Here is an 18,491-nt window from a genome sequence, read left to right as displayed (position 1 = left end):
AACTAATTACCTAAAATTCATTAATTAACTTCGAAATTAGGGTAATCCTTTTTTTTTTTTATCTTGAAATGAGCACGTATTTTGAGTTGTCAGTCACGACATGCTGTTCTGCAAGATCTTTACGGTCTCTTTAAGATCAGAACTCTAGCTGTAATCCATCTGAAATACAGAGCACTCACTCGAGATCAGGGTTGCCACTCCGGGGTTGGAGAGGATTCCGGAATCATTACAGATTTATCAGAGCCCGGAATGGAATTTGAATGGAATGGCGGAAACTGTCCTAGGAATGGAATGGGAATGGAATTAGGTTATTTTTTTTCGCAGGAATGGAATTGGAATGGAATGGTCTGTGGGTGCGCCGGTGGTATAGTTTCCGTCTCGACCCGCTCGTCTCTGCCCTCGCGCCCTTTTGCACACGCACCGCACCTGCACAGAATTCCCTTTCCCTTTTCTCCCTTTTCTTTTCCCCTCTTATTTTCCCTTTTCTTTTATGATGCAATTAAAGCAATGGAATGAGGTTGCCAATCCATTCCAGGAGTAGGAACTTACCATACCCTTTCATTCCGAGGAGTGGACCTCTCCCTGTTTGTAAACGAATCACGTCATAGTGTTCGACAGCGCCACCGGTTTGGTAGAGTTGAACTATATGCTCGAAGCTATGGGGCGAACAAGGTCGCGCCCGAAAACCACGGTCTTGAGGGGATTACGATGATCCCTGAAAGGGACGCGACCTTCCGTCCTACTTTTCTTTCAATAGGAGGCAGCGAACAAGTGCCCATACGTGAAACCCAGCTCTCCCCTTCCGATCTGTTTCGGTTTCAGTCTGTCTACCAACGTCATGATGACGTTTCTCGGGTAGCGGTTTATTGAAATGAAAGAAATTTCCAATTGGAATGTAATGGGTGACCCTATTCCGCAACCCTGCTCGAGATACACATTCAGTCCCGTACCCATGACGTAATACGCGTTTCGTGACGTCGCATACATGTCACATGACGTGCACACCTGCATCTATACGTCCTCGATGTATATATATAGTCAGTCCGACCATTATCTCTTGACCACTACCTATACACCCAATCGCTAATTGAGACATTGAGGTACACTCTCTCATGTGTCATTATCCCTCATTACCCGCCGCATGATTCTTCTTCGTCGATTAGCCTCTTACATGTACCCGCGACGCTAACGAGCCGATTAGGGTCAGTGGCACACCCCATTCACCCCCCCTGGCCCCTCTCTAATACCTGCCATCCTCACAGGGCGAGGTTTTCCACGGCTAATGTGTGGATATGTTCGATTTTCCAAGGCCCCCCCCCCCCCCTCCCCGTAACGAGCACTCCTGGGGTGACCCCTTGAAAATGCTTCGCACGAGGCGTGAGCTTATCGGATAACATTCAACAAAGCTATGAAGTTTCTCCTTGACACCATGGCGTAAATGCAGGCTAGCTGGTGGATAAATTTCATGATAGGCAAGCCTGAGCGATGGGCAAGACACGTAAACAACCACAAACACGAAGGCTCAAAAGGGCTTTGGAGCTTTTTGAACAAGAAGGCTTTTTGAGCCTTCGTGTTTGTGTTTGTTTACGTGTTTTGCCCATCGCTCAGGTTTGCCTATCATGGAAGTTTCTCTTTGTTCTTTTTGCGTAAAAACCTTTCCAATTCTTAAGTTTTATATGTTTTAATAAGCGAACGTGGTTCATTTCGAAGACCTATAGCTTTTGTAATTAGGGTGCTCTGCGGCTGTATTGTATTGTATTGGTAACGATATCGGTAACGATACGATATTTATTTAAATGAATAAATATTGCACCGTATTGGAAATGGGTGGTCTGCCTGCCAGAGAGGCAGGCGGCAAGATGCTCAAGAATTTTTTTAAAAATGATTATACATCGTTTTCCAGCCAGTCTCATACCCAACGCTTTTGCAGCCAGAATAAGCCAGAGAGGAGGAAAGCGGTACCAGGGTGGAAGCAGACGACCCACGTGCTTTCTTTCTCTCTGGCTCGTGCGGTATAAACTGTTTCCTCGGTTATATGGCACTGCGCTTTCAATATGGCCCGTGCCGTACGTGTATCTGGCGATTAATGGGACCTGCCTATACCTGAGGCTCCACCCACTTTTTGAGGTATCTAGCCAATCACAGGTCGAGATACAGTTGTCTATCGTTACATCCGTCCAGTACCAAAGCCTACTTATACCTCACCCTTATTTACTGGGTGCCACCATTTTGGAGATAATGGATGGATTTGGATTGAAACGGATATCACTGGTGACAGACCAAAATGACGGATTTTGCGCCCACTTTTATCAACGCCATCTGCACGGAGAGAGGTATATTGGGAAGATTCAGAACTGCAGAAATGGTTGCTGGTAGAAGTGATTGACCAGGAGAGCGACACAACCGCTTCTTCGTAGCAGACGACTGCCGGTATGAACTTTTAAATCACGTAAAGTAAGTAGATCGAATCAAAAATGAGCAAAACATGTATGTATAAATAAAATTCAATGATATAATGCAAAATCCTACGTATCAGCGACGTCTGTATTATCTTGGAATCACGGTCTTAACTAGGCCTCACGTTAGCGAAGGAACATCTCATTTTCGCGTAAATAATGATGGTGGAGCGAAAGTTGAAGCTGATTTTGCAGTTGCGTTCATAAGGATATATACTCACAGCAAGAAATTAAAGTAGGAAGTGAATTCTTTCCTTTTTTTTTTTTTTTTTGTCACGAAATCTCCGCTTCACCGTTCCGAGCACCATCCTCCATTTTGGAGAAAACTTGGTGTCATGGCTGCCCCCAATGGAAAACGGCAACCAATGAAAGGCGCCCAAGTTTGATTGACAGGTCGAGCCTCTTTTTTAGGCTCCTCCTAATGGCCAGACCTCCTTTTAATACACGGCACTGAATATGGCGGCGTTCACGAGAAAACGGCGTGATTACAATATATTTTTTAAAATGCAAAATTGTGAACGAAATTCGTAAAATGTGTAAAAATGTGTACCGCAACAGACGAACTAAGTGAGCAAAGTAGCTGAAATTCAATATGTGAAAAGAAAAAAAGAAAAAAAAAGACTCTGCTACGTACCGCACTGCAGAGGCCTACGTAGACGGGGATGCCCGCAGAAGCTTCCACATCATTTTTGCCCCGCGATCTATCACTTGCGGTACAAGGTAGGTTTTTACGAGAGCCGGCGTCCACGCATACTTATTGGTGCTTTCGCAGACCAAGTGAAAGGCCTCAGCAGTGTGGAAATTCGCTCACACGAATCGTTGGGCTTCACTGCGCAGCAGTGACTCCTATAGGTGTGTCGTACACCCTTCTGAGGTTGAAACACACAAACCGACAACACAAAAACAAGCCTGAAAGTGCCTATAGGAACATGAAAGCTCGAAATATTGGCAGTCATCGAAAAAAAGCTAGGCAGCGTTGGGAATCTAACGCGTGCCTCTTGACTGCGTAACCCGTTAAGGCCATCAAGAAGTACTTCACGCCGTTTTTTCGACAAGTGTCATGTTTCGATCTTTTATGCTGTTTGTTGCCACAAGGGCGTAAAACAGCGCGTAAACATGTCACGTACTTAAAAATCTGAGAGAAACATTTCCAGCTTCTGTATCGATATTCCGTCATTTCTGACGGGGTCTGTGCTTCTACTGGAAAATGTACGAAAATGGAGCTTACGCGTAAATACCTGTCCCAGCTGTCCATTGTTATTACAAGTTATAGTCGTTTCGCCAAGATCCGACAGCTCTTAATCAACCACACTTTATCACCGCTGTTTTCACTACCGAAATCACAGTGACAGGTAAAAACTCGAGCACTGGTCGCCATTTTAGCTCGATGGTGATGGTGATGTGGATGTGATGTGTACTTCGTACTGTAAGTTTTTCGAGGACAGTCTTCGAAATAGTAAAACTATATAGTTGTCAATTCTCAGTTCCGACAGTCGGTTCACTGTAACAGTCAGTACTGTTACCACCTGGTGGCAGGGTATACGTTCCTTAGCTACGGCGCCTTTCACGAGGTACGCGTGCCAGTGTGCGCTGTGCCGAGATTTCAGCTGGGCAAAATCAGTTTACAGACCAACCGCTGTGGCGTCGCTCATGATGGCGGCGGTCTCGCGACTTTAAAACCACGAACTATCAATACACTTACCAATACTCCAGTCGATACTTCTTAAAAAGGGTAATGTACCGGGCTGTTTGGCCTGACATTGTATTAAAATCGATAAAACCCCAGTACGCGGGAACTAAAAGAGACGGACAACACACCTTTGGTTTGTCCAGTCAGTGCTGCGTGTTGTCCGTCTCGTTTAGTTCCCCATACTTCTTGTCACCACGTACCACTGTCGAAGTCAGTATACCACATGCAGTCTGCAATGCGAAACAGCTTTGCATTGGATGTGAGTTGTACAAAGTTTTACGAAACTTCGAAGCTCGAAGATTGCATCCCAGGAGACCTTTTCTCGCTTTTCGTTGCTGCGCGAGATGGACACCTCTAAGGAAAGGGCACCCAGCCCTGAATGGTGACAACAGTCTGGTTGGAATGCGCTGCTGGCGATCACGCTGCAAGTTACCAGTAGTGTTCTTGGTTTTATTCACCTGTTGACAACGAATTGAACTTCCTCGAATGCATACTTCAAATTAAAAGCGAGCGGACCAAAAAAGGAACGTGCCTGAATGGGGCCCGCAGAAATGTTTTTTTTTTTAATTTCGTGTTAGCGCCACGAAGCAACAGTGGCTATGAGAGGCGTACAGATTGAGAGAGGACAGCAGGAAGGAGTGGGGGACAGGGGGGTTAGTATGCGTCCTGGGCCGACTTCAGGGGGAACTGTGCCGACATTCGTCTGAAAAGTCTTCGGAAAACCCAGGGATTACCTCAGACAGCAAGGCCGGTGACAAGATTCGAACCCGTGTCACCTCCCAGTCTCGGCGTGGAAGGCGATCATCCTAACCACTATGCCACGGGAGCTGGTCCCCCAGATGTTATAATATTAACTTGACGTTCCCTCCTTTCCTTACTCCTTCCTTCTGTCCTCATTTTGATCTGCCCACGTCTGGGACACCGCTCATATAGCCACAGTTACTTCGCGGGGCTAACACACACACAAAGATCCTTTCCTTTCTGTGTTCCCATTTTTCTAATTGTTTCTGTTGTTTCTGGTCTTTTCTTTAAACATTTTGACTTTGCTGAGCACTCCGGCTATCTTTTCATTCTCCAACATAATCAACCAAATGCGGTTCGTATGTCATGAGATTTAAAAATGTTTATGAGGGCGATTAATGTAATTAATGCGATGACAATGCGCTAGCATCAGACGTTGCTTCTTATTACTATTACTATTCACCTTCTAATTAACTAGATATTACTTCTATTACATATTACTACTAATGAGCTTTAGTTTACCCTTAATTCATTTAATTTGGCTTAATTAACCTTCTAATTAACTAATTACTAGTACTAATTAACCACAACTATCACTGTTATCATTTATATATTACATATATCTATTACGTATACCTTTACACTATCTGTGTACTATCTATATCTACTACACATCCTCTTACACTGCTGTACACGGACACCGCACTCACCCCGCTACGACGCCAGCTTTTCTTCAGAATGGGGCTTCTGATGCAGATGCATTAAAACATCAACTACTATATCGAGGGTGCAATTTGAACATGTTGTGATGCAAACGTCGACACCAGGATTAATGGAGTCGCAAGGCCTCAAAACCGATATTAGATGCCTAGTATTATCGAACAATAATACCCGGCACAAATAAAAGTGGATTATGCCTTCCCCTTCAGTCCCGTCGACGACCGCTCAATCAGCTAAATGAGAGCTGCTCTGCATAATTTAGTCGCATCCACGTATCTGCCAGACACGTGGTCTGTCACCGGGGCATCCTCTCATTTAGTCCAGTGCATTCCGTAAACAAACAGGCTTCGGACGATCCTTATCTCCGTGCCAGGCTTGGATGATCCTGGTTGTTGGCTCTGTTTTATTACGCTTTCCCTCCAGAGAACAGATAGTTTTTTTTTTCCTCGCAGTATTGTGTATTCAATATGCGGGCACATTTAGAAGAGTGTTCATGTTGTTCTGGTTTAGGTTAAGGACTTTCAGGTTCTTTTTTGTGCCCTCGCTAAGGTACGAATTGAAGCCCCGTGGCGGGTCACAATCAATCACTCAAAATCTTTATTTCACCAAAAATATTTTGATGAGGAGCTGGGAGAAAAAGCTGTGAACAACTTGCCTGTGTATGCTATGCAAGACATTAAGACGGTCTAAGACAGAAGAACTGTTTGTAACCCAAAGAAGTTTCAATCAATCCATTAATAGCATAATTAATGAATTAATTAAAGAGAAAATGGGAATTTATAAGAGATAGACCGTAAACCGTAGTGCGTCCTTAAATGCTGAAATGCGGACGTTATGATAAATTTTATTCAGTTCTAATCAGTCAACCAGGGGATGGATACCTGTACCACAAGCACCTATGCATCTGGACCTACAGTACACGGCAGCTTTAAGACAGTAATGACATTGAGTCTCAATTACATTATTCATTTATTGATAGTGGTCCAGCTCTACAGATTCCCGAAAATTCTATAAACCTGATCCACTTACAGCTTCAATGGGAAAACACAGTGAAACAGCAAAGTTATTATTTATTTATTTCATTTACACACACAAGAAGGTCATCCTCATTACAGCCACAACGTCTTGACCAGTGAATCTCAAGCAAAACCTCTAACCACAAGCTAACGACATTAACCTCCTTGAATGATGCCAGAATCATGCCGCTCGCATTTATATCTAACATATACTCTTACCCTTCCAGTATAACTTCTATTAAACTGATCCTTGGGATTCCTGGATCTCTGGTTTGCGCTGGAAATATATTCTCGCCTTTGTCTTCTTCATAAATTTTTCCATAGTCAGTCTTTAAGATCCAGCCTCATGCCCCCTGCGCATTACATTTCACGCTGGCGCGATCAGTAGTTGAAACAACGTATTCCCTTCAATACGTCACAGTTCTCTCAGTCACTCTTTCCGCGGGCCATTGTCGACTGCAATTATCGACTGCGGGCCATTATCGACATGGAATGACCTTTCTCGGTCGCTCATCTACATGCATGATTTTAACAAGTTTTGCAGTGAACTGGCCCTGTTACTCTGATGATGATGATGATGATGGTGGCAGAAGAAAAAATATAGAGAAGTGAGCCTGCTCACCGCTGGACAAGCTACTCCAGATCTAGTAGAGGCCACTCACATTTCACTGTCCATTTGGTGCACCCGTATACGCGTATGGTTGAGGGAGCGAGGCTTCTTTGTTGCCTTTAACAACTTCAACTGTAGGTTATGCGGCAACTTATGCCCAGAGGAGGAGAGCATCGAACGTGCCTTTCTCTCCCGTCGAGACGCAGTGTTCTTCTGGGACGTTTTCCAGCGAGTTTTCGGAAGGAATGTCTACTTTAGGTTCGCGTTTCCTGCCTCTGAGGCCCGGCAGTGAGCTACCGTGGGACGTTCTTGTCTTGCTGGGTCTGTACGCTTTGTGGGTTGCCCGTCGCATTGATGATCGTAACGGCCCTCCTGTTGGATCTTGGCATTTCTTCAGGAGGTACGCTACATCATTCTGTAAGTTCCGACCTCTCAAGTACAGGACGCGACATAGAATCTCCGTGGTATCGCGTTCTTGAACTGTTAACCATTGGTCCAACTGACTATTGAATGCGGCCAGTACAGTTGTAGGCAGCAAATGGCAATTGTAATGAAGTTTTATTTCAAATGCACATACATGGGTTGAAAGCCTCTGTGTACGGCTGCATAATTTGTTGGTCAGGTTCGAGCTCATGTGCGCGCTCGAGGTTGTGATTTGTCTTCTGCTGGGCTTGTATATTTATATATATATCTGTATATAGTTCATGTCTACTTTTTAAGCATTTAAAGGGACTTGTATATATAGTTGTAAACAATTGACGTTCATCTGTGCAACGGACACCATCAACAATCCTTCTTATATGTGTATTCTCTATTGAGTGGCTACATGGCTCAATAATTGCGCTAATGCAATTGCGTTAATTGCAATAATGCAATTGCGTTGGTGGTGGTAGCCAAGGTCGTGCTGAAAACTCGGAGGTGGTGGGTTCGAATCCTACCACCGGCCGTACTGTCTGAGGTTTTCCCTTGGTTTTCCGAAGACTTTCGAGGCGAATGTCGGCACAGTTCCCACTGAAGTCGGCCCAGGTCGCATACTAACCCCCTGTCCCCCCCACTTCTTTTTGTTGTCCTCTCTCCATCTGTCCCTGCGCCGCTCAGAGTCGCTTCGTGGCGCTAACACGAAATAAAAAAAAAACATTGGGTGTATACATATCCCGTATAGCATGTTTCTTTTGTATCGCATGTGTTACCTTATTTTGTATGCAGACATTCTTCACATATTCATGTAGCCGTGTGCCCCCTCATGTAATGCCCCTGCGGGCCCTTGAGGTACTCACATAAATAAATAAAATAAACGAAAGAAGCCCAAAACATTTTTGGACGAAGGATCCCGCTTTGTGAAGCTTCACAAAGCGGGATCCTCAAGCGGGATCCGGCATCCGCGATGACCCATTATGATTGTAACAGCAAGGGTTAACCGGAGACAAGGAACAAAACAGCGGCATGTTCTTCATTGCCATGTTGCCATGTGCCAACTCGGATGCACCGTGTGGGCCTTTTTGCCGTTGAGATTACGATTGCATTGCGTTTTCATCGCATTTATTGATTACTTGTTACACGACACGAGGATGAACGAGTCATGCAAGGAAATTGAAAAAAATAGGCTGACTGAAAGAGTGACTTCTTTGCAGGAATGAATTTGGGTTCGATTCGATTTGAAAGAAAACCAAAAGATATTCCAGACCAAAAGGTTCCAAAAGAATTTTATACTTTTTATCTTATTAAGTGAGTCAAACACATTTTACCGTTTTCTGCTGCTTTCTTAAGACACACGATATTGAGGAGACAGGCCGTTATATCAATGTTTTCAAATTCTGTGCTGCTTTGTTTTACTAATACAACGTAAAAAAATAAAAATAAATAAATAAACCGTCTCCGTGGAGTGCGTGCTTAGATTGCAAAAAGAAGTTAAAGTAACAAGATTCTTTGCACTTGCAAGTTACACGTAGGAGTGATGTTAAAGGAACGGTGAACGACCGCTCAATATCTCCTATCTCTTTTTTTCATTTTTTTCTGACGCGGTTTGCACAAAACTAAGTCGAAGCTCCAGAGGGTCCTGCAACATCATCGACCAACCCCTCCCCTCCTTCAGAGGTTTCGTAAGAGAATTAATTAGGTTGACGTCATGAGATTTTCGCTATACGTTGCCTGATCGTCAAACTGTTGTGCTTACGTCACGCTAACGGATTGGGTATGATCGCGCGCTTCCGCGCAATCGTGTATGACGTTTCTCTGCCCCTTTAAGCTCACCTTATAGTTAATAAGATCATCTATCAACAGGAGATGACACTTGGGGATCCACATTTGAGTACGTTTGCTCAAAGGGGACACATACGCAACTCTTCAACTATGGAGTCAATTAGACTTTTAGGCTAATCAGTCAATTAGCCAGGGTCTTCAACCAGGAGTCAATTAGATTTTTGTTGCAGCCGCAGTCACCGACTGGGATGGCCCACGAAAACCGCCCCCTGACATGGGAGAACGTTCCCCCTTATCGTGTCTTTACGTCATGCACGTTCGTTTTGCTCAGGCTGATAACCAGTTTCTTATCTTGCTGTCGGCGGACACTTGAAATGATGACGAAAAAAAGTAGCACTGTTCAACTTGTGCCGCTGTAGTGTTAAACCCTCGTTAAGAACAGTGGCTCAAGCTTGTAGCTGCAGTGGCGTCTTGCATTACCTAGTGCTGTGTGTGCTGGTTGCGAGCTGCGAAGTGTTGCACGGAAGAGCACGTCTGAATGCGTACTGTCCGTCGTACGGTGTACAAAAGTGAGTGGTGCTGATTTGTTTACAGATACCAGCGAAGGCGACATTATTAACAGTGTGGCATGCGGTTCAACAATATCACCGCAGCATCTGGAGACGACTAAACATTTGGGGGTTCTGTCTCTTTCTTCGGGTGTTGTTGACAAGCAGCAAGTACTAGTTTGCACGCTTGCTCGAGTTCGAGAAAACGCATTACTGTAGTATAACCACTTTGTTGTGGTATTGAAACAAGGGAAAGGGTGCAGACTAGCTGGTGTAGATTCATGAAGAAGATCGAGAGACACGCGCAAGTTTTCAGACACAAAAATAAGAAACACGGAAATTGTTGTGTCTGAGAACTCGCGTGTGCCGTCTTCTGTGTCCGTGTCTCTTGGTCTTCTTCATGGTTGTGGTATTTCCCGCAGAGAGAATATACCCTGCTTATCTAATGCCGTAAGAAAACCAAACGTGGCACTTTTTTGCAGTTACACTCGTTTCTTTTATTTTTCTTTTTTTTTTTTTCACATGAGCAGAGATCAGGCACTTGATTGTTGCACTACGTATACAAAGAACGCCAGAGCATTTTTACTCTTTGCGATTTTGGGCCCTATATCCATGGAAAATGTAATTTGCGGCAACTCCCGGAGGACGCGTAATCCTCTTTGCCCTTAGTGTATTCATCGACCCGGATGCACCGTTGTCTCGTCTGTTGTTCTCTTTTCTGGTGTAATCTGTCGATGGTGATCTAGCCGGTGCGGTTGATCGAACGCAGCGGTGCGCAATATGTAGATCAGAAGCTTAACTCTCCTAGGGCTCCACGTGCTTGTCAAGATCACGTACATAAGAACGTGTTACCTTGTGGTGTCCCCATAATTTAGGCCTACATGTGAAAGTTCCACGGCTCTCCCATTGAAAGCTTCTGCTGAACTTATAGTTTACTTACTTGCCGCAGTGGCGCTCGCTTCGTGCTGCAGAATGATGGCGATGTTCGTTGGATGACCCTAAGTGTAAAATGTGATTACATGTCTGAGAGTAATAAAATCGCGGTTTATGGCACGTGCTTTGAAGAATTCAGTTCTAGCAACAAAAGGAACATAAGCGAATTTTGATACACGCACTTCAATGGAAAAAAAAAGTGTGGTGACGACTCCTAGCGTCGTCTCCTATGGTCTTCTGCGTGTTCGTATTCTACGATAACGTTTACTCGAAGACTGAGCGACAACAAATACACATGACTGGTTTACCTGTGTCCAGTTGCTTGCCCACAAACACAGAGGTTGGGACGCGATGGAAGAATCTTGACGAATGCATTACATCCTTCTGAGGTTGCTAGACCAAAACATAGCGCTTTGGTCTGGTAACTAGTCTTTGACTTCTGGGGAAATACTGCGAGGCAAAGTGTACGTTTGTACCAATGGATCACGATGAGCTTCTGCCCTCATGCTATCGAAGTTGTTAAAATTAAGTCCGTGGGTGCTCACCATAACAGCCGCACTGACTTGCTTGTAAACAAACAAACAAACAAAAAAAAGAAATGAAGAAAAAAAAAGGGGGAAGTCAATGACTTGTACGGGTGTAGGCCACGGGGGACTGGAGGAGAAGAGGTAGACAATGGCCTTCCAAAGGCAGAATATTTTCCTGGCTCTCTATTTGTAGTGCAGTTGACTCCCTCAGTGTCGTTTCTTATGGGAGGTTTGGCGAATCGTTTTCGCTCGACGACCGACTAGAGTGTCGCGCATGCGCATTCCGAATCGGTGAGCGAGTCGGGGAGAGGAGGGGGGGACGTATTGTGTACCTGCAACTTTCTTTCTGTCATTCCACAATCCTTAAAAAAATACACACTTCCTTCACTTAGACGCCGATCCAGAAAGCCAAACATTAAAGCGGTCTGTCTTCTCAAAGAAGTCTGGGGGTATTTTTGTTCACAGAGTTCTCGTAAACCTCGCTAAATTTCTACATGAAACAGGTACAGGCGTGTTCCTCTCCAGTTGATCTATTTGATATGAATGACTTATATTTGACGGCCTGGCGATCCACTGATTTTTGGCGAATTAAATGTTTTTTTTCAAAATTTCAATAAATGCAAGTCTATATATGGGAGATGCAACAAAATTGCTTCTCTCGCGCGCATGGCTGCGATATCTGGGCCCGTTCTTTTTTTCAATAAACATATTCCCCTTCCCCCCAAAATGATGTCACTCCCTACAGTAACAGTCTAGGGATTGATTGCAATCAAGAAATTGGACGAACTTACTGCATTTTTCCTGTATGAAAATAATGGGTTGGTCGTTTACTAGCATGTTCTGCTCGCTGCCGCCGATTACGTCACTTCCTTAGAGCGCAGGAGGAAAGCAAAACAAAGAAAACAATTTTCCGACCTCGCCGGAAGCGAACAACATTATCCAACTTTCATACTCCCGGCTGTGATAACACTGTCTTTCGTAATGCTCCTCAAGCATATTCCATATCCCATCGTACAGGTATATTTTCCGATGATCCCTGCCCCGACGGCGGCCGAGGAATGGAAAGGTTTCTTCCCCGCATAGGACCAATGCGCTGCGGCGAAGCTAACTACAATTATGCAACCCTCGCATCTGCCTGTTGCTCGTGGTGAAGCAAGAAAAGAGGAGACTTCGGCAGGCACTCTGGGAATTTCCTCGCGTTAAACGAAGCGGAAGAGGGACTGAATACGTTGCCGGAAGTCTCTCTCGTGTGTGTGCGTGTTTTTTGGGGTCTTCGGTTAGCACCGAGGTAGTGCAGCTGGGAGGAATGTTGGCTTAATAAAGAGTTCACGTCTCAAAGGGGCTTTCGCCTTTTGTGCGCTGATGTTCGGTAACGCGAACGAATGGCACTCTATCGAAGAAGGCAATACGTTAACCAATATTTTGCGAGATCCTTCTTTTACGTTCCGGCGTAGCAGAGAAAGAACTGAAAGAGAATCCGGTTACATCTCGCGAGCAAGAGCACAGGGACCACGTTGAATGGGGTTCTGGTAGATTAAACATTAGATGCTTTTAACATACCGACTGCTAAAATCACTAGGCAGCGCCAGGCCTGCTGGCCGGCATCAGCCCCATCTCATCATAGTCTCTTTATGCGTGAGTGTGTGTGTTTACTATCTGCCACGTAGGCAGTAAGCTTGAGAGTTCTGTAGTTTTTGACAAACTAGCAGCGGACTCACATAATTAATATCGGACATAATAAACATTATTTACATTAACACAAGGTTATACCCGCGTCATACGGCAACTTGAATGCCATTCCCAGCGAATGACATTCGTTCAGTGTCACACGGAGAAACCAAATGGCAATACATGGGAATGGCATTCACCTAGCGAATGAGTTCGGAGAACTCATTAGCTTTACCCTCTCGCACCGACTACGTATCCTCGCAGTAGAGAGGTAGCAAGAAGAACGACGGTAAACCGTTTTGAAGAAATCAAAGACGAATGAAAAGTTGTAATCCAATATCTAATCACGAATTTGATAACTCTTGACACGAAGCAAGGAAGGCATAACATTGTTTTTCAGAGAACTCCCCTCGTTCCCCGTCGCCATGTCCCCAAGTGTGGTGCAGATGGGCTTCTTACTTGTCTTTGCTTGTGATACTTAACCAACTAAGTGTCGTCAAAAACAGTTTTGTGAAATAATCCAATATTTCGCTATATTTCGAGAAAAAGATATATAAATATAACTAATGTACCTGTATAATGCTTCATATGCTCGGCCCTGGTGTCTTAATAAACGACAGCAAATGACATTCTTTTTATTCGTGTAGCTCGATGCAATATAAACGAATGACATTCAGTGCGAATGTCATTTGCTGGGAATGCCATTCAGTTTGTTGTGTGACGGGGGTATTACTGTTCTGGATGCAGTCCAGAGGACGACAGTATAAAAAAGTGTGCATTGGAGAGTACTCAGGGTTTCAAGTCGCCTATCGGGTAGCTACTTATAAAATTTGCCCCTTTGCCGCACTCACCAATTACTCGATGCAGGCGGAAAATTGCTGTGTGCGCGCGGAACTCTAATGGTACGTTTCGTCCTGGTAAATTTCAAAAAGATTCAACATTCAAAGTTACAACCAAAAATCTCCAAATCCCTATGGGAAAATAATAAAGATGGAAGCCATGTTGGGTAAGCTTTTATAGAGCTACCCTGTAGATTGCAGTGGACCTTTTTCACATACGCGTCGTATCTTTGTTGCTCTCCAGCGAACCACGTTCGGCGCGTGCCAAAACAAATCCACGTTGGGTAGCACAAAGGACCAAAACCGGTCCGGAGTGCACAGTAAACTTTTTTACACTTTTTTGGTGTATGGCTTGACACATGGCTTGTCCCATGGCGCACACTTTTTGGTGCTGCCTTTACACCCTAAAATCAAGGGTGTTGTCTAAAACACACCATAATTAGGTGTATATTCCTCATAAAACACTCTTATAATGGGTGTTTAGCAACAAAAACACAGTTAAAAGGAGAGTATTATATTGAAAACACCTTTCAGGATGGAGTTGTTTTGTGGCAAATACTTCCTCACAAATGGCTAGTGTAATACAAGCTCCCAGGGCAGCATACCAAGACATACAGTTCGACGTTCTTGCGTCAATGGCAAGCACCACCCTGAACACGGCAGACTTCCAGCCGTGGTTCCATCGTACAACCTAACCCGGAGCGCAATGCGTAACAGGCACGCCTCGTTAGGTACTGTAGGCGTGAGTGTCGAAGCTAGAGGAGACTTGGACACCCTCGGTAGCCTCTATTGGCGTACCGGATAGATCATATACTGAAATACAGTTTGTTGGGGGCATGTTCGTTAAGTGTAGTAGCGCGGAAAACGTCTGTAACGGTGACGGGAATTCGTGTTTGCAATTAAAACGTACGCCTGCAACGAGTCGAGGATGCCTTTTACATTCCTGATACCCTTTCCTGTCAAATACTGTGTTTTTAACTCAAGTTATCGTTCTTAATGTCATTAACTGCTGAGTGGAGCTGTGAAACCAGTATAATTTTCCTTTGGCGAATTAAAACACCGTTTTCAACACCATATTCCCAGTTCAAATGGGGTGTAAAAAAGTGTATAGGACGTAAACACCTCTTTCAGCACCTCAATTTACACCCTTAATGATCGCCATGGGATAAAACGTGGTGTATGTCGAGATTGCACCTTTAGTAATGCTCTTTTTACACCATTTGCTACAGTTTTCGGGATAGAAAAGGGTGTTTTTATAAGAATACGCCTGTTTTGAGCGAATAAAGGTGTAAAATGATTTACTGTGTGGGACCAACGAGCTCGCGCCGTTCGTGCGGTCTCCCCACTGGTCCCAAAATTCTGTCGTCCCCATACTGCGCCATCTAGTGAAGACAGAGATAACCCTCTCCGGCGCCTCATGATCATGCGCATGCGCGTAAGCCGTTGTGAAAAAAAAAAAAAGAAAAGATCCATTAGTTCGCCATTTTAATCCTTGACCCTGAAATTTACATCACACCTCTGCAAATAGCCTCTAAACGTCCCATAAACTTTCATGCATAATTAGTCCGGAAAGGGACTATAATGCTTGCGGCAATGTATCTAGTCGTAAGGTAAAATAAACAATTTTTTTTTGTTACAGTGTAGAGTTGCCGTCTCAAAACGTCGTCACGCCTCCTTACTCGTTGGAGCACATTGATACGGAACCCTAGGTTAAGTTTTCCCCTGTAGAACAGCCTGTTCGAAATTTCGTCCGCTCTTGACACGAGGCAAAATCCGAGGCTTCAAATCCAGGTGAAATCCCGGCTTGCGTAACTATATTCAGTCGTCTAAAGCGGCTGCGTTTTCGGCACGTGCGGGGAGTCGAATAAAAAGACCCTTTCTTGTCTTGCACCGCGGAGAATATAATACGTAACGCAGGAGCCGGGTTCATATCGCCGCTGGCGCGACAAAGGCAGCTCGAGAGAGCGGCTCCCCATTGTAAAAGAAATCTCTCTTAAAAATGCCCGTTTTCTCAAGGACTTTAGCACATCCTTACCGTCGCAAATAATAAGCAGCAGCGCAATAAGATAGGGTGAGGAAGAATAAAAGGCCCTCTATTATAGCTTCGTGCAGAGCAAATGAGATGGTACAGATAAAAAGACACAATGGAGCCAATGCCCCTTGAGAAGGAGATTCGCATCAGGAAGGTAAACTTTGTCGTTGCAATCTCTCCTTCGTTCAAAAGGGCTTTCTAGTGTTACTTATTCTACGAAAAAGTATCAATAGAGAAGCAACGCTGGCGGTGTATCGCTGCTACAGTGACTGAGATTTTTTTTTTTTTTTTGGGGGGGGGGGGGCGGTGTCTGTGATCGCTCGTAGAAGTATGTGGCTCTGCATCTGGTTGAACCCGACCCAAAATCTGATGGGGATCTTCAGCTATTTGATGTGAGACCCCGATTTCCTATTGGTACAGCACCTGGCTCATTTGCGGACGGCCAACAAACAATAAATGCAGAATAGCGGTCCCTATTTTTGTAGTGACCAGTTTCTCTGCATAGCCTTTCAGCATATAAAAGGATAAAAGGAACGTTTTTGTAAATAAGTACTTTTTATTCTACAGGCTGTACTGAAAAGTGAACAACAGTGCTGAAAAAGGTGTTTTTAAAACGCCTTCCGTAGCCGTTTTAAATGAATATAACCCCCTGTAATGGTGTTTTGTTGTAGAATATGCTCCCCGATATGGTGCTTTCTGTATAATGTGACCCCCGAAATGATGCACTTTACATAATGGGCCAGTAAGTAGTGCTTTTTGTATAGAATACGCTGCCTGAAAAGGTGCTTCTTGTGGAATACGCCCACTGACATGGTTCTCTTCGTAGAATATGCCCCAAGAAATGGTGCTTTTTGTAGAATGTGCCCTTTGAAATTGTGCTTTTTTGTAGAATACGTCGTTTAGAATGATGTTTCACAAGGCGCCCTTCAGCATGGTGTGAAACTCCCACAGAAGTGTGCGCCATAGGACCAGACATTTCCACCCGAAAGGTGTAGAAAAGAGATAACCTGATAGTACTTTTGAATGGTCTCGACATATATATCTTTAACCTTTATATATTTATATATATATATAAATATATATGCTGGAAGAAAGGGGTTCGGGCGACCGCGAATATATAAATATATATATATATATATAACCTATATATAACCTTCATAAAGCACACAGTATACTCTGATGCGATGCGGGTTTACAAACCCCTCCGATATTACTTCGCACAGTGATAGCGCACAGTCACGCTTCACGGGCGCGGGAACCGCTCACAATATTTCCGCCCAGTCCAAAAGCATCTCTTCAGATCACGTGAACGCTTTAAAACTAAACACCCTCCCGCAGAATTTTTGCTTTGCAAGTTTTCTTCCAATATATAGCTTTGCCTTACTTACCTCCGTCTTCCCGATTCCTCCTCCTTTTCCTTTGATACCGCAGTTCTCTCTTCTCGAAGGCTTTCATATGCATAACAACAACAACATAAAGAATACGGCCAAACGTACGGTACGCTTCGCATCGGGCTATTGCGAATGATTCCTCCTTCCTCTTCCTTCCTATACCTCGCCGATATACGAATCTGCGAAGAAGCCAGGGCGGAAGATGGGAAAGGAAGGGAGCGGTGTTTGTTGAAAATTGGCTCGGAATGAGTGCTATTGGGGATGCGGAAGAGGCGGGTCGATGTGTGTGTGTACCGGGTCTTCGCTTTTGCGGTCCAGATTGAGGGGGGGTCCTTACCGGTACACGGTTCATTAACCTCTATAGACGTTGGCGTTTCCAAGCCTTTCTCTCTCCGTCCGTCTGTCATTTAGATAAGGTGAGCTGGAGGACAGGAATGAGTTGGCTGTCGGCACTGTCCCGGAAAGTCGCAAGAGGGCGTTATAGATGATTTTCACTGAAGCTGATGGGGATGACGGAGTAAATATATAATACTGCTAATTGCCATTAAAAAAAAAGCAACATTGCAAACAAATAACGAATTCTAAACTAAACTGGAAAGGTGCAGAATGTAATAAGCAAATACCGTTTATCTTTTTAGTTATTTTATTGCATTTCGAGAAAGAGGTGTAAATTCGCCTGCCGCCCTTTGGTATACTCCAATTTACTGAGAGCGGCTGAACCGAAACCACTTTCGAGGACATGTAAATTTTTAATTTATTCTGTTTAGGCTTCCATACCGTCATGTAATCCGACACTCGCCAAACAAGATTCACTTATCCTGTATGACGGACCGGAGCATTCGAATTTCTATATACATATTCGTATATTCATTTTTGCTCACGTGTGAAACATTATCTCGTATAGCTAATAATACTGTAATCCAAACTAATGAATAACAATCTTGTGACTAATAATCGTACATTACTGTACATAAATGAACCAATAGATACATTAAACGTAGCTTATGATAAAATACTCTTCGTAGTACGCTTTGTATATTTTGTTTTGCCTTAACTTCCCCACGATCATTGCCAAAGACAAAATCCCGGTAGCAACAGTAGCTATAATCACTTGAAACGGC

The 18,491-nt window shown here is 44.2% G+C and overlaps 1 protein-coding gene and 1 long non-coding RNA gene across 2 annotated transcripts in view; one reads left to right on the top strand and one right to left on the bottom strand.

Moving 5' to 3' along the window:
• The window catches only part of LOC135399190 (uncharacterized), a 51,099-nt gene extending 39,858 nt beyond the window's left edge, over positions 1-11,241 (bottom strand). The window contains exons 1-2 of the long non-coding RNA XR_010424212.1: positions 11,222-11,241; positions 10,921-10,978 (exon numbers count right to left, since the gene is read on the bottom strand). This is a non-coding gene — a long non-coding RNA (uncharacterized LOC135399190). The remainder of the gene's footprint in view (positions 1-10,920; positions 10,979-11,221) is intronic.
• LOC135399187 (muscle calcium channel subunit alpha-1-like) overlaps positions 9,859-18,491 on the top strand; it is a 165,137-nt gene continuing 156,504 nt past the window's right edge. The window contains exon 1 of the mRNA XM_064630954.1: positions 9,859-10,001. Within this exon, the coding sequence (XP_064487024.1) occupies positions 9,971-10,001 (31 nt within the window). The 5' untranslated portion in view covers positions 9,859-9,970. The remainder of the gene's footprint in view (positions 10,002-18,491) is intronic.

Source organism: Ornithodoros turicata, chromosome 6 (genome assembly GCF_037126465.1).
Source record: "Ornithodoros turicata isolate Travis chromosome 6, ASM3712646v1, whole genome shotgun sequence".
Lineage (NCBI taxonomy): Eukaryota > Metazoa > Arthropoda > Arachnida > Ixodida > Argasidae > Ornithodoros > Ornithodoros turicata.
Note: the sequence above shows the minus strand (reverse complement) of the source record. Positions and strands in the feature narration are given on the sequence as shown.